General features: G+C 37.3%; 1 protein-coding gene across 1 annotated transcript; it reads right to left on the bottom strand.

Annotated features, from left to right (window-relative positions):
- Positions 1-4421: 4421 nt before the first annotated feature.
- On the bottom strand, positions 4422-10652 carry LOC132344423 (amelogenin, Y isoform-like). The gene is made up of 5 exons (XM_059884004.1): positions 10599-10652; positions 8688-8735; positions 7129-7173; positions 5966-6391; positions 4422-4427 (listed from the first exon to the last, which is right to left on the bottom strand). The coding sequence occupies exons 1-5, from the start codon at positions 10650-10652 to the stop codon at positions 4422-4424; spliced, it is 579 nt and encodes a 192-aa protein (XP_059739987.1).
- Between the last annotated feature and the right edge of the window lie 5833 nt (positions 10653-16485).

The following is a 16485-nucleotide window of genomic DNA, read 5'->3' as shown; positions in this document are numbered from 1 at the left end:
TTAGAACTGGACATGGAACAACAGACTGGTTCCAAATAGGAAAAGGAGTACTTCAAGGCTGTATATTGTCACCCTGTTTATTTAATTTATATGCAGAGTACATCATGAGAAATGCTGGACTGGAAGAAACACAAGCTGGAATCAAGATATTATGGGGAGAAATATCAATAACCTCAGATATGCAGATGACACCACTCTTATGGCAGAAAGTGAAGAGGAACTAAAAAGCCTCTTGATGAAGGTGAAAGTGGAGAGTGAAAAAGTTGGCTTATAGCTCAACATTCAGAAAACAAAGATCATGGCATCCGGTCCCATCACTTCATGGCAAATAGATGGGGAAACAGTGGAAACAGTGTCAGACTTTCTTATTTTGGGCTCCAAAATCATTGCAGATGGTGATTGCAACCATGAAATTAAAAGACGCTTACTCCTTGGAAGGAAAGTTATGACCAACCTAGATAGCATATTGAAAAGCAGAGACATTACTTTGCCAACAAAGGTCCGTCTAGTCAAGGCTATGGTTTTTCCTGTGGTCATGTATGGATGTGAGAGTTGGACTGTGAAGAAAGCTGAGCACCAAAGAATTGATGCTTTTGAACTGTGGTTTTGGAGAAGACTTTTGAGAGTCCCTTGGACTGCAAGGAGATCCAACCAGTCCATTCTGAAGGAGATCAGCCCTGGGTGTTCTTTGGAAGGACTGATGCTAAAGCTGAAATTCCAGTACTTTGGCCACCTCATGTGAAGAGTTGACTCATTGGAAAAGACTCTGATGCTGGTAGGGATTGGGGGCAGGAGGAGAAGGGGACGACAGAGGATGAGATGGCTGGATGGCATCACTCACTCGATGGACGTGAGTCTGAGTGAACTCCGGGAGTTGGTGATGGACAGGGAGGCCTGGCGTGCTGTGATTCCTGGGGTTGCAAAGAGTCGGACACAACTGAGTGACTAAACTGAACTGAATCTTTATTTAATGTGTTTTTACAATAATCTTTAATAAAATAATCTTTATAATAATCTATTAATTAATTTAAAATTTAAATTAAAGATTAATTAAATAAACTGCTAAATATGATTATAATTTTCATGACTTTTTTGTCTGACATATTAAGTGGCTTTTAGACTTTGTTTTCAGATATAAAGAAGCTTTTCTCCTCCAGTAATTTATGGTTTAAAACAATTTGGTAATTTACACTGTGGGTAAAATTAAAACACTTTTCTTTTCCCTCTGTTTTGTTCCTCCAGAAGTTGGAGACATTTAGGTTCTGAACAGTTTTGTCAGATAAATAAAAAACTATCTTCAGACATGTACAGGAATCTCAAAGTAGTTTGAAGACCTCCAGAAGAGAAAAAAATTCACATTAGCAAAATCTGATAACAGATCCATGGCAGTTATGGTTAACAGGTAAAACTTTTAAAAATTAGTCTTGTTTAGATATTACGTTGCCAACAAAGGTTCGTCAAGTCAAGGCTATGGTTTTTCCAGTGGTCATGTATGGATGTGAGTGTTGGACTGTGAAGAAAGCTGAGCACCGAAGAATTGATGCTTTTGAAATGTGGTGTTGGAGAAGACTCTTGAGAGTCCCCTCGAGTGCAAGGAGATCCAACAAGTCCATTCTAAAAGAGATCAGTCCTGGGTATTCATTGGAAGGACTGATGCTGAAGCTGAAACCCCATTACTTTGGACACCTCATGTGAAGAGTTCACTCAATGGAAAAAACCCTGATGCTGGGAGGGATTAGGGGTGGGAGGAGAATGGGACAACAGAGGATGAGATGGCTGGATGGCATCACCGATTCAATGGACATGAGTTTGAGTGAACTCTGGGAGTTGGTGATGGACAGGGAGGCCTGGCATGTTGTGATTCGTGGGGTCACAAAGAGTCGGACACAACTGAGCAACTGACCTGAACTGAACTGATGTTTAATACCTGGAGAAGGAAATGGCAACCCTCTATAGTATTACTGCCTGGAGAACAATGGACTGTAGCTTGTCAGGCTCCTCTGTCTATGGGGTCACAAGAGTTGGAGACGACTTAAAGACTAAACCACCACCACCACTACCACCACCACCACCACCATGTTTAATATAAATGGGAGTACCTTCAGAATGTTTCACTAAATGTTAGCTTTTTAGCTTTGTTAATTAAGGCCTGTATTTACTTAGACTGACTTGCCAGATAGTCACTTGCTGCTATGTTATGCTGCTAAAAGTTTTAACTGAGTTAATGAAAGCTCATCCTAAGTTTGTTTCTAAAGCCTAACTTTGTAATCAACCTTTGGATAAAAATCAGATGCTCCATTATATACAGCCTTAATGCAAGGCTACAGTCAATTAACAGACTAAGTCAGACAACCTAGTTGTATACGTAATAAAATTTCTTAAATTCTTAGTCATGACCTTATTGTTACTCCTAACTATATTGTTTTCTCTGTGCTTCCCAGGTAGTGCTAATCATAAAGAATCTGCCTGACAATGCATAAGATGCAAGAGACTTGGGTTACATCTCTGGGTGAGGAAGATCTCCTGGAGAAGGAAATAGCAACCCACTGCAGTATTCTTGCCTGGAAAATTGCATGGACAGAGGAACCCAGTGGGTTACAGTTCAGAGGGTTACAGAGTCAGACATGACTAAGCATGCATGCTTTTTGGCTTTTTATGTTATTTGTGTATTTCTAGTTTCAGAAAGTTATTTCTTACATTAGCCCATGTGTGACTGAACCTCTAATAAAATGATGACATATAGTTCTATATGATATCAGTGATTATAATAATGTACCTTTAGATATGAGAGAGGAAATAAGAAGAAATATTTTCTCTGACTATAAGACTGCCAGTAAAGTGTATTGTCCAGGACTCTTGCTACTTTCATGGACCAAACCAGGGGCAGCATACTGAGTGAACTATCACAAAAATCTTGGCCAGGCCTGGAGCAAAATGCACATGAGATGCCCCAAATCCGTGGTGCAACTTGTGGCCATGAAGGAATTCTGCCAGCTGGAAACTGGCCCTTGTCATCTGCATCTACAAAGATCACATTGGTAGCCACTTCATGTGCTGACCTTCAACACCCCCTGAAAGGTACAGCATGGAAATCAGAAAGGCACTCTGTGCTCTTAGGAAGACTGGCAGGGTAGGCCTTCAAATATTTACAGGTTTTCATTTAAACATTTTTATGAACTCCAATTGTTGCATCTTCTCATTCCTAGAGAAACACCAACATCATGGGCCAATTTCTGGTCCTGGTTCTTCAGACTAGCCCTCTTCTAGGCCCCTTGGCAGCTTTTCTACTTGTATTAATCTTCAGGCCATGTATGTTTAACCTTCTTGTTAAGTTTGTTTTTTCTAAAATATAGTAAATAAATCCCCAGATGCTGTTAAAAAAAGGATTCCAGCCAGTTAACACACAGACTACTCTGGAAAAAGCTGCCTTGTTATTTCATGGACTCTCATCTTCTTCCACAAATGCACCCTGACGGAGAGCAGGTATTAGGACCCAGGAATACACAATGCCCCTGTCCAGAAGTATGGAGTCAGAGTGGCCTCCACCCCTTTCCCCAATGATCTGGGACTTGTGTCCTGAGACAGGTAGTTAGACACGAGTTAAGGGACCAAAAATCTGCCCCACTTGTAAGAAAAAGGGTAATGTTGAATCCTGCATCAAGGCTACAGAAGTGGAACCCAGAAGCATGGTCACCTCTGAAGCTGATTGAGTCCCTTTGTAACTGTTGCCCTGATCATAAAAGTCCCCTGATCGTAACTAGCAAGCTTCCTGATTTCAAATTAGGCAAAGATGCTCATTGTGGTAGTCACCCTATAACATCCTAACCAATCACCTGATGCCAACCTTTCAGGAGGAATTTTCTTCATCTTGAGGCTATAAAAGCTGGCTATTAACCCACAAAACAACTGTCAGTTTTCTCATGTCTGTCAGGAGGCCAGTCAACTACACTCACAGTGCCTATTACTTTCTCTACTCTTTGTTAGTAATAAACTCACCTCCTTCTGAAATACTGTGTCTGGAAACTGTTTTCCAACCTGTACTAAGACTGCTTGGACAAATAGTTTTCTAAAATTTAGGTTTAGTGACTTTACACAGTCATATATATTTTGACTGTATCATGAGTAAAGTAAAAAAGATGTTAAGTAGTATATTTTAAATTTTGCCTAAAAAGGAAATAGCTTTAGTTACTTGACAAATAGCTATTTATAGATTGTAAATTATATGACCCTTCGGGTGACTTGAAAATTTGTATTCAATTCAAAAGCAATACATAATTAATTCGTACAATATTTTAATTGGTTATTAATAGTACTTTTAGTTACAGAATTTACTAGTAGAATGATTATGGGCACAAATTATTGCTTTTTTGTGTCATTCCTAAGAACAGCTGAAATACCAGGTTTTGTTCTCTCATTTTCTTTTAATCCTGGGGAAAAAAACAAAATGAACATGTAATTTACAAATATTACTAGAGAATCCATCTTCAGTTTTACTAGAAAAGATGGTAACCAGTAAGTTAAAATTTATAATTTCCAAAAGGTTTGTCACTTTATCATTATATTTGAAGTGTCTATGTGGGCAGCCCTGCTTTAAAACCTTTATAACCATCAGATAATTTTGAAGTAACACACCGATTTTTTTCTGACCTTTGCCTGCTTGACAGACTTATAATTAATCTGTCAACCTAATAGTTAATAATTTTATATCATTTTCTATAAATAATTCTAAGAAGATCCATTTATCCTAATTTTCCAGAAGCAGAAATGAAATTTTAAGAGTTTACCTAACCAGAGCATCTTTACATGCATATCTTTGACATGATATAAACATACTGTAAATTCCATGACATTATTTGTTAATGAACAAAGAAATGTATCTTCTATTTAATCAGAGCCCATGTAGGTTAGACTGAAATAGTCATTGGTACCACAATGTTTGGGATACAATCAATTTTCAAACAGTCACAATTTCTCATAAATGTACCAAAATTATGATATGGTTTATAAAAATTTTTTATTGGGAAATTATATTTAATAATAAAATATTTTGATTAATTGAATATTTTAACTTTTAAATAATGAACATAAAATATTTTACTCTTTGTACTCTAAGCACAAATACTTGCAAAGAGCCTTTAAACTGATCACTTTCACTTATTTTAGAAAGAGGAAAACAAATTTAGAGGAAACATTTAGAGGAAAACAGCTGTAAATTTCTTCTTCAGGGCAAAGCTAGCAATAGAAGCCACATATCCTGACTATATATTCAGGTTATTTCTACCTTACTCTTCAGTGTTTCTCAGTAGCAAATCCCTAACAGCATTTATTAATTGTAGAATTACTAAACTTAATGCAGAGAAATGAGGGTTTACAGGAATGAATGAAGGTGACCTTATTGGTTACTTCTCATTTATTTCCAAAAGCTTTCTGAAGTGGGAGGAAATTTTAAGCTATGTTATGAAACATTCTTATTAAAATTTTTTTTAATCCTGGGAATGAAACAGAATCTACGTTTGTCTACTTTAACTGTTTCCAAATTACTTTAAAAACCACCTACAACAGGTAATATTCCTTTAGAGCCTTGAAGATCCAGCTATAATTTTTTAAAACTGATACTTCCTTCTCCTCAATCCCAGAAATACTCTTTTTATTTATTTCTGTATAAGTCTAATGTACTAGTTAAGCAACCAGAAGATAAGAATTGTTGCCTTTATTATACTGCATTTCAATAGCAATTCATATTGCCATTAAAATTCAAAACAATTGTAGATTTTGAATTCACAAAGTGTATGCCATATAGATAAACAAGCTCATTTATAAACTTACAACACACACTTGGAATAATAGAATCACTAACTGCAGTTGAAACTCTAGGTCTTGGACTGTGAGAGAATTTTGATTTCTGTGGGCTATTTTTGCTCGATTATTTTCATAACTGTTGTAAATGGCTTTAAGGTGTACTTACCACTTCTTCCCGCTTGGTCTTGTCTGTTGCTGGCCAGGCTTCCAGAGGCAGGTCAGGAAGCACAGGGGGCAGAGGTTGCATGGGGAATATTGGAGGCAGAGGTGGCTGTGGTGGCAAGCGCTGGATGGGGTGCACAGGTGGCTGGGGCTGCAGGGGTTGGTGAGGCTGTGGCTGGATGGGCTGGGGCTGGAAGGACTGCTGGGCGGGCAGAGGGAGGTTTGGCTGGTGGTGTTGGATTGGAGTCATTGAGTGTTGGCCAGGAACTGGCATCATTGGTTGCTGGGGTACCACAGGCTGCTGAGCTGGCACCATGGGGTTGTGGTGATGAGGCTGCAGGGCATGATTCTGGGGACTCTGCTGGGACACCACAGGAATTATTTGGTGGTGCAGCCATCCACCAACGGGTTCATAGCCATAGGAAGGGTACTGGTGAGAAACAAAGAGTCAGGTTTACCATCAGCTCCATTAACCTCTGTCAGATACACATTGACACTTGCCATGGACACCTGCCATCTACCTCTATAAGGATTAGATCATTGATTGTTACAGCTCCTGACCTTCAACACACCCTGAAAGGAGTTCAGTGTGGAGAGCAGAAATGAGGCATCTGTGCTGTAGGAAAACTGGCAGAACAATACTTCAGAGAGATATTTTCTGTATCTGATTTTACTAGCTCAACTTTTGTGTCTTCTCATATCTAGAAAAACACTAAGTTTCTTCATGTGACATCTGTTCCACATGACTAGCAGTAAATGTAAAGAGACATCAACATTTTGAAAAAAATATGTGAATTCATGCATTCCCCCTTTCTAAAATCAAATATATGTAACCTCCCTATTGCCTATTTGGAGCAGTTTCTGGAACTACCTGTGGTGCTGTCTCCTGGACCTTGTTCCAAATAAAACTTAACTCATAACTTAGGTTGTGTGTTTGTTTTCCAGTCAATGCTTTGCACAAGAAGGGGCAAAATTTTCCTTGTTATTGTGACAAAAGGAATTAATACTTATTCATTTTTCCTTGCAAAACTTTCTAACTGTATATATAGATATAACCTATTATAAACTGCATTTCCCATTAGTGTCTATATGTGACATAGATATGTTTCCTCATTTAAAAGGGAATTGAAAATGCATGCTTCACTAAATAACTAAAAATCTACATACCGGATATCTTAACATGTTCTGATACCACTTCAGAGGTGTAAGTACCTTAGGAAAAAAAGACATTAGAATACATTTGTTTTAATTTAGTTACTTGAAACACAGGCTCACTGATACATTTCTGTGAATACTGATAACCTTAAAAATAAGAGCTGTATGAATGAAAGAATAAGGAAAACATTTTTCAAATGCTTCTTAATTGTGAGGCTCCAACTTGGAGACATCACACATATTTTTCATGTTTTCTTACAGATTCTGAGGCAAGTATCATCACCCTTACTTTTACAGAAAAGGTCATGGATAGTTAAAGCGGTTCATGAGCTTGACTGAGATTATAAATGTTGTAAATCTGTTTAATTCTCCAGCTTCTGCTCTTCTTTGCAAGAGGAAAATAAAACAAAATTAATGTGATGAACATTAATTGTATCCTTTTTTAAAATGTGGTATCACAAATAAAAAAGTAAAAGCATAAACACTGTCCATCCTACTAGAAACACAGGTTTCCAGGTCAAATATCATTCTTTTAAGGTTTAACAGAAAATCTGCCTCAGATTTTTACTAATGCTTCTCCTCAGTTTGTATGAGTAAACAAGCTCATGGATTGTCATTTGAACTTGTGAAAGAAGGAAGAGTTTACCTCCTTTCTAAACATGTATTTGGTTTACCTCAGATCCAGGGATTCCTTCAGATACCTAGTACAGTATTTTATATTGATACAATAAAGGGATACTAGTATAGTATTTTATATGAATACAATAAACAATAACCTTAAGCATCTTTGATACTGCTTTAACTATTTTGTTCCCAAAACAATACTTTGAAGGCTGTGTATATCATTATTTCCCTTCTCCAGATGAGGAAATCAAAGTTCTAGAGAGAGAAAATGTTTTTCCCAAGGTCATGCCAAGTATAGGGGTGAGGAGAGCCTCAAACTTGATTTCCAGAAATTTCTTGCTTTCCATGGCATCACTGACTCAATGGACTTGAGTATGAGAAAACTCAGAAGGTTAGTGAAGGACAGGGAATTCTGTTATGCTGCAGTTCAAGGGCTTGCCAAGAATTGGACACAACTGAACAACATCCTTTCCATTGCTCTCACAAATCACTCAGTCATTGGGATTTCAATCAAGATAAATAAGGGAGATACACAGAGTGTGAAACATCTTAGAATCAGGAGTTTTCCGGGAGTTTTCCAGATGGAAAGGATCTTAAATAATGTTTTACCTGATTACCCATGTTTTACAGTCTGGGACAGTGCAAAGTTGTTCAGCCAAAGTTCATTTCTGCCCTACTGTGCAGTCCTCCTGACTAGTAGTTCATGGGAGATAAATTTTATAGCCATATAAGTAGAAGAAACTGAGTCAGAGAGGCCAGGCAGGAGTGTTCTGGGGCAATGAAGGCTTGAGGTGACCCATCAGTGCTTAAACCAGTAAGCTGGTAGTGAGATCTGAAAAAGTGGAACTGAGAAACATCTTAAATGAAGAATAAACACATTATTATTTATGGACTCTAGGAAATTTTTAAGTTAAACAATGGTCAAAATTAGTAAAGAGAAAAATTACCTCATAGCTGAAGTTGATATAACCAGGGTGCCCAGGATGAGGTGGTAGCTTTTATGTGAGAGAGGAAAAGGGAAAAAAAAGAATGAGAGAGAGGAAGAAAAGAGGGAGAGGAAGAAGTGGGGAGACAGAGAGAAACAGAGAGTGAAAGATTAAGTCAATATGCAATTTTACACTAAAAGAGATTGCAGCTATTTTTAAAAATCTACATAGTGCAGAAGATATTTGAGATCTGCTTTAGGTTTGAACATGTATGCTGTGTAGAAGAAGAACACTCTTAAATTAAAGAGGTGGAAAACAATTAAGAGTCCTGGGAACAGAGAAAAGCACATATTTATCCTTTAGTGGTCTTCAGTCACCCCTCCATCTATGTTGTCAAGTCAATCCTACTCTAGTCCTGTCATTATTTTATTTCTTGATGAAACCACTTAAGATTGGGGAGAAGAATATGTTTCTCTTACATAATTATAAAATAGCTGCAAAAAAACACTTTGTTGCAAAAACCCTCCCTTTTGGATGAAGTGGATAAGCACTTAAGGAGGTGGATAAGCACTTAAGGAGGTGGATAAGCACTTAAGTATCAAAGAAATTACTCATAATTGGGGTGCAAAGTAAATAACATATCAACAACAAGGGAGCAACTTTGTATAAATTATTAATGAATGTGAAAACAAGATAGGTATGGTAAGGTTATAAATCCCATGGAAAATGAAAGAGTTGGTTAGTGAAGTTTCGGCTGACTTTTAAAAATTATTTTGTCAATGTTTCTATGGCAAAAAAAATTTAAAAGCTCAAAATAAAAGGCTCAGTAATTATCTAAGCCATGACTCTCTGTCTTGTCCATAGTGGAAGCCAAGTATTTGATGTCTGCATTGTGGAATTCTGGTTGGCTCTGGCGTAGGGGATGAGGAGAGGAGAATCATGTAGATCATCCCCCTCGGGCAGTGAGTTAAGGCTCTATTGCTTTAAAATGCTCATATTTCATAAAAAAAAAAAAGTTTGCTCCTCTCATCTGTAAAATTATAGCCAGATAATTTCCTTTCTTCTATCTTCTGGACACAAGGCCACAGACAGTAGGAGCATTAAGTTGAAAAAGGACAGAGCTTGTAAAGCAGAGGCCTTCAGGGAGTTAGGAATTGCCACAATGCAGCATTTTAGGAAGGCTGAGCACAGAATATGGGTATTACGGATGTGAGACAATGACATGAAGTAGATATTCAAGCTTTGTTGGCTTCTGAATAGCAAATGGACCTTGCTTTGCTTGGAGGTCATCTAACCTTTCTGAATTTATGTACATATATTTCAAGAGAATAAGTCAGACTTCCTGGTTCTTGGTGCATTTGAATGTAAAACATAAATTTATGCATTAGTCATAGAGAATATTCTCAATAACTGCTTGTAAGTCATGTCTTAATTAAGCACATGCACCAAAGAACTGGGAGGTGGTTCGAGAAGGGAATTTTTAACACAGAAGCATAACTCTCTGATGGATAAGAACTGTGGAGTTTGGAGGGCAGGAAAATATTTATAAACTTGTAAGAAATTGGATTTTAGGTAAAACTAGTATATTTGTGTATTTAACTAACATTGATTAAATATTTACTCTTCAGGCCTTTGAAGAGTGCCTTCCAAAATTCCTTTCAATTAGAGATGGGTAATTATATTTACAAGATAACTGTATCAATGGAATCCTCTCACATGTTAAAATAGACTACCCCAGCTACACTGAATCAGAATCTTTAGCAGAAATATCTGGGGATCTTTTTTTTTTTTTAATAACAAGCTCTTCAAATTGTATCTTAAACACAGAGACATTTTAGGACATTTGATCTTATTCTAAACACTGAAGTTTACCTATTTTGTGGCAGATTTTTTTTCCAAACTTGGAAAATTAGCTCATTGCTTTATACTCACAGGCATACTATAGGCTCCTCCCAAAAGGCAGGCAAATAAAATCCAGGTCCCCATTTCTTGATGTCCCTGAAATACAAGTCAGCATCTGCTTTGCTTAACCCATGTCAAATAAGCACATAATTAATGTTTCATAAAACAAGTAACTCACATCAGTCTGTAGCTAATGATTAGGGCCATTTTTGGTGAGGTTACTTCATCATATTTAAGCTTCAATTCTCAGCTCAGTTCATTGTTTTTGGAGTCAAAGAAGTAAAAAGATGCTTTTCATTTATATTGTCTGATAAAAAAAGCTTAGGGGAATGAATTGTCTATTACATATTTTTACATAATAGACATAATATATGTCTATTATGTATTTTTTACAAAGCCTCTTTCTGTATCTACTCAGACTTTATAGTCACCTCACCTGTGTCAGAGAAGCTAAATATGATTTATAATTAAAGCTATACAGTTGGCTGTAAAAGTTCAGGGGACATTAAGGTATTTTCATTGTCATATTATTATTTTATAGCAATGGATGGCAAAAATGTTTTATTGTCCACTGGGTATTGGTACTGTTGAGGAGATGATATTTTGAGGAGATATACTTTACTGTTGAGGAGATTTAAGTAAGTTGCAAAAATAGATTAAAGAATAAATGGGAAATAGTTCTGATTGTTCTAACTGTAAACGACTTTAGACAAGATGCTGCAGTAACACCTCTGAACTCTGAGAGTCCACACTGCAAAAAAAAAAAAAAAAAAGTGCTTGAAAAGAAATTCTCTCAGGGGATGAGAGGTTTTTAAATTTTTAATTCTACTATTCTTTTATTTTTTTATAAATATGGAATGATTTTTAACCCCCAAATTTCATTTTTAGTCAATGGCATTTTTCTCTTCATAGGTGTTTGCAATCTTTCCTCAAATTACTCAAATGAAATAGGAAGCAAATCTAAACATCCTAAGAAATGCTTATTGCTTCATGTCCCAAACTTACTTTGAAAACTGTATATAGAAAATAAATATAGTATGCCATAATGTTAATATAAGAAACATAATATGATTGTTAACATTCGGTCTGTTGCTTTGTGAACTAATAATAAAAATGTGAAAAAGAAAATTTAGTTGATGATTCTATTTTAAAATAAGTTATTTGATGTACTTAAACTTTTTTAAACCATAATAAGTAGATCACAGCATAAAAATAGAATTTTAGCAATTGTTAAATGATTAAAATATATTTACTGTAGTTGTGATTTTAGAAAGTCTTTCTGGGTTCTGGAACTCAAATTTAAGGAAATCTAAACTAGTGGTTTGCTACATTAAAAATAAAAAATTAATTTAATTAATCAAAGAATAATTAAATTATAGTTCAAGTGAAAAAATTACTAATTCTAAACAACCTAAGGTATTTGCATCTGTTAAACATTAAACACAGAGAAACCAAGAAGGATAATAAAATATAATAGAAAGGATATGAATTTATGGATAAACTTCACATACCTTTGAGTGTACTCAGAGGAAGTTTCTATCTGAAAGTCAAAAATGTCTGATCTAATAGATTTCTTGCAAGTATGAACTCAATTTATATCACTCACAGCATCTAAAACAACCAGTCATATTTCTGAAGACAAAAATATGTGATGTATAAATAAAAATTCTTGTATCATGAATTTTTAGCAACTGTGGGCAAATTTAAAATGGTATATTGTGATTAGTATGTATAGTCTTTCATTATGGGAAATAAAACATTTCAGAAGCAAAAAGAACTTCACTAGACTGTTTTTAAGTCAGTAAATTGACTGATCATACATTGCAGATACATTCAAGATTATAAGAAACTGTTATGCCTGAGCAAGTTATAATTTTGTAATAACCACTGTTATGCCTGAGCAAGTTACAATTTTGTAATGACCACTGCTTTCATTGAAGGTGTGGCCTCTTCTCCCTGTGATTACCCTCTGATTACCAGTATGACTGTCTATCCAAATAAGGGACAAAATCTATTTTCCTTAATCCAAATATGAAACATATTAGCCACCAAAGCAACAAAGTTTGTCACAATAACAACACTTTTACTACTGATCTGAAAGATGAGGTAAGAGACATATCACACACTACATCACACACTAAAACATATACTTTTAGTTTTACAAACTAAGGATATATTGCCCTGGCTTCTCTATTTTTGTAGCAATAATTTAACCTTATTTAAACTAAGTGGACATAGTTGCAGGTCAGCATATATACACCCCAAGGTAACCACAAGGCAAAAACCTACCATAGATATACAAAAATTAAAGAAAAGAATAAAGCATACTACTAAAGAAAATCATCAAGCCACAAAGGGAGAAACAAAAAGAATTTTTAAATGGCAAATGCATCTTGCTGCTGCTGCTAAGTCGCTTCAGTCGTGTCCGACTCTGTGCAACCCCATAGACGGCAGCCCACCAGGCTCCCCTGTCCTTGGGATTCTCCAGCCAAGAACACTGGAGTGGGTTGCCATTTCCTTCTCCAATGCATGAAAGTGAAAAGTGAAAGTGAAGTCACTCAGTCGTGTCCAACTCTAGCAACCCCATGGACTGCAGCCCACCAGGCTCCTCCGTCCATGGGATTTTCTAGGCAAAAGTACTAGAATGGGATGCCATTGCCGTCTCCGGCAAGTACATACCTGTTAATAATTACTAAATGCTTCGATTGAAAGACATAGGGTGGCTGATTGGATAGGGGAAAAAAGACCCATCCATATACTGCTTAACAGAGGCTCAGATTCTACAGATGCTATAGGCCTTTAGAAACAAAGCCTATAACAAAAGACATATACAGTGATAAAAAGATAAATACTAAAAGAGGATATTTTAAACATTAAAAAATATGCACCAATACAAGAGGACTTAAATATATGAAGCAAATACTAACAGATAAAAGAAGATCACACTATAAGACTAGGGGACTTTAACATCCCACTCACATCAATGGACAGATCATCTTCCAGAAAATCAATAAGGACAGAGTTGTCTACTATAATATAGTAGTCCAGTTGGACTTAATAGATATCTATGGGACATTATGTCCAAAGCTACTAAAACACACCCTTTTTTATTAAGCCCACATGGAGCATTCTTCTTGAAGTACCTTGGTCTAGGCCAAAACACAGATCTCAACAAATCTAAGAAGATAGAAATTATACACAGCATTTCTTCCTGAACACAATTCTGTGAAATAAGAAACTAATTTCAAAAAATAAGAAAACAAACATATGGATGTTAAACAATATGCTACTAAGAAACCAGTAAGTCAATGAAATCAAAGAAGCCAGAAGAAACCTTGGGACAAATGCAGATGGAAACACAATGCTCTAAATTTATCAGATCAGATCAGATCAGTCGCTCAGCCATGTCCGACTCTTTGCGACCCCATGAATCGCAGCACGCCAGGCCTCTCTGTCCATCACCAACTCCCGGAGTTCACTCAGACTCGTCCATTGAGTCAGTGATGCCATCCAGCCATCTCATCCTCTGTCGTCCCCTTCTTCTCCTGCCCCCAATCCCTCCCAGCATCAGAGTCTTTTCCAATGAGTCAACTCTTTGCATGAGGTGGCCAAATACTGGAGTTTCAGCTTTAGCATCATTCCTTCCAAAGAAATCCCAGGGCTGATCTCCTTCAGAATGAACTGGTTGGATCTCCTTACAGTCCAGGGGACTCTCAAGAGTCTTTTCCAACACCACAGTTCAAAAGCATCAATTCTTCAGCACTCAGCTTTCTTCACAGTCCAAATCTCACATCCATACATGACCACTGGAAAAACCATAGCATTGACTAGACGGACGTTTGTTGAAAAAGTAATGTCTCTGCTTTTTAATATGCTGTCTAGGTTGGTCATAACTTTTCTTCCAAGGAGTAAGCATCTTTTAATTTCATGGCTGCAGTCACCATCTGCAGTGATTCTGGACTCCAAAAAAAGAAAGTCTGACACTGTTCCACTGTTTCCCCACCTATTTCCCATGAAGTGATGGGACCAGATGCCATGATCTTCGTTTTCTGAATGTTGAGTTTTAAGCCAACTTTTTCACTCTCCTCTTTTACCTTCATCAAGAGGCTTATTAGTTCCTCTTCACTTTCTGCCATAAGAATGGTGTCATCTGCATATCTGAGGTTATTGATATTTCTGCTGGCAATCTTGATTCCAGCTTGTACTTCTTCCCGCCCAGCGTTTCTCATGATGTACTCTGCATAGAAGTTAAATAAGCAGGGTGACAATATACAGCCTTGACATACTCCTTTTCCTATTTGGAACCAGTCTGTTGTTTCATGTCCAGTTCTAACTGTTGCTTCCTGACCTGCATACAAATTTCTCAAAAGGCAGGTCAGGTGGTCTGGTATTCCCATCTCTTTCAGAAATTTCCACAGTTTATTGTGATCCACACAGTCAAAGGCTTTGGCATAGTCAATAAAGCAGAAATAGATGTTTTTCTGGAACTCTCTTGCTTTTTCGATGATCCAGCAGATGTTGGCAACTTGATCTTTGCTTCCTCTGCCTTTTCTAAAACCACCTTGCACATCTGGAAGTTCACGGTTCACATATTGCTGAAGCCTGGCTTGGAGAATTTTGAGCATTACTTTACTAGCATGTGAGATGAGTGCAATTGTGCAGTAGTTTGAGCATTCTTTGGCATTGCCTTTCTTTGGGATTGGAATATATATATAGGATTTAGTAAAAGCAGTTTTAAGAAAGAAATTAATAGAAATATGAGCCTTCCTCAAGAAATAAGAAAAGTCTGAGATAAACAGCCTAATCTACCATACATACCACTTAGATGTCAGAGTAGAAAGACATGGCCTCATCTTCTCATGAGAACATCAAAAGTGCAAATAGCTACTGCACAGGCATCAGTAGGAGAATTCTGGAATCCCACATCCAGGAGCAAAGAAGTTGCAACAAGATGATGAAAGGGGTTCAATGGCATTTAAAATCAAACTTCATTCCCACCAGAGATGCTTGGAGGGCAAAAACAAAACCTTGTGCATATCAGGATCCCAGGAAAATGAGCAGTTCCCAGGAAAAGGAGCAGTAACTGCCACAAGAGACTGAGCCACAACTGCCTTGAGTGTTCAACAGTCCCCTGCACAGGCAAGGATTAGCCGTGGCATGACATGGAGATAGGACAGCCACAGTCATGGGAAGCATTGTGTGTGGCATAAGTCCTCTCAGAGGTGGTCACCACTAGCCCCACTAAAGAGCTTCTGAGTGGGCAATCCACAAACTGGAGAACAAGTATACCAAAAAATTCTCATACTATTGCAAAAGTTCTAGGCCCTTCCCAACCTGGGCACCAGCAGAGGGATGGAGAATCCTCAAGGAATCTGCCTTTGAAAGTCAATAGGATTTGATTATAGAACTTCCACAGGACTGGAGAAACAGGAGCTTAGAAGGCCCAAATAAAACCATGTGAGCACCAGGACCCAGGAGAACAGAGCAGTGACCTGACAAGAGACTAAGCCAGTCTTGCCAAAGAGTGTTTGCAAGTCTCTGGCAAAAGTGTGGGTTGACAGTGGCCTGCCATGGGGTCAGGGTCACTGATAACAATAGTCCTGGGAGGCACAGCATGCTGACATAAATCCTTTTGAAGGAAGTCACCATTACACCATTACCCCTACTAAACTAAATTGCAGGAAGGAACACAGACCCACTCATCAGCAGAAAATTGGATTAAAGATTTACTAAGCATGGCCTTGCCCACCAGAACAAGACCCACTTTTCTCTACTCCCAGTCCCTCCCATAAGGAAGTTTCCACAAACTTTTATCCTCATTACCGGAGGGCAGACAGAATGAAAACCACAACCACAGAAAGCTATTCAAAATGATCAATGGATCACAGTTTTTTTAACTTAATGAAATTATGAGTCA

This window comes from Bos taurus, chromosome Y (genome assembly GCF_002263795.3).
Source record: "Bos taurus isolate L1 Dominette 01449 registration number 42190680 breed Hereford chromosome Y, ARS-UCD2.0, whole genome shotgun sequence".
Lineage (NCBI taxonomy): Eukaryota > Metazoa > Chordata > Mammalia > Artiodactyla > Bovidae > Bos > Bos taurus.
The sequence above is the reverse complement of the archived record's forward strand: the minus strand, read 5'-3'. Positions and strand labels throughout refer to the sequence as shown.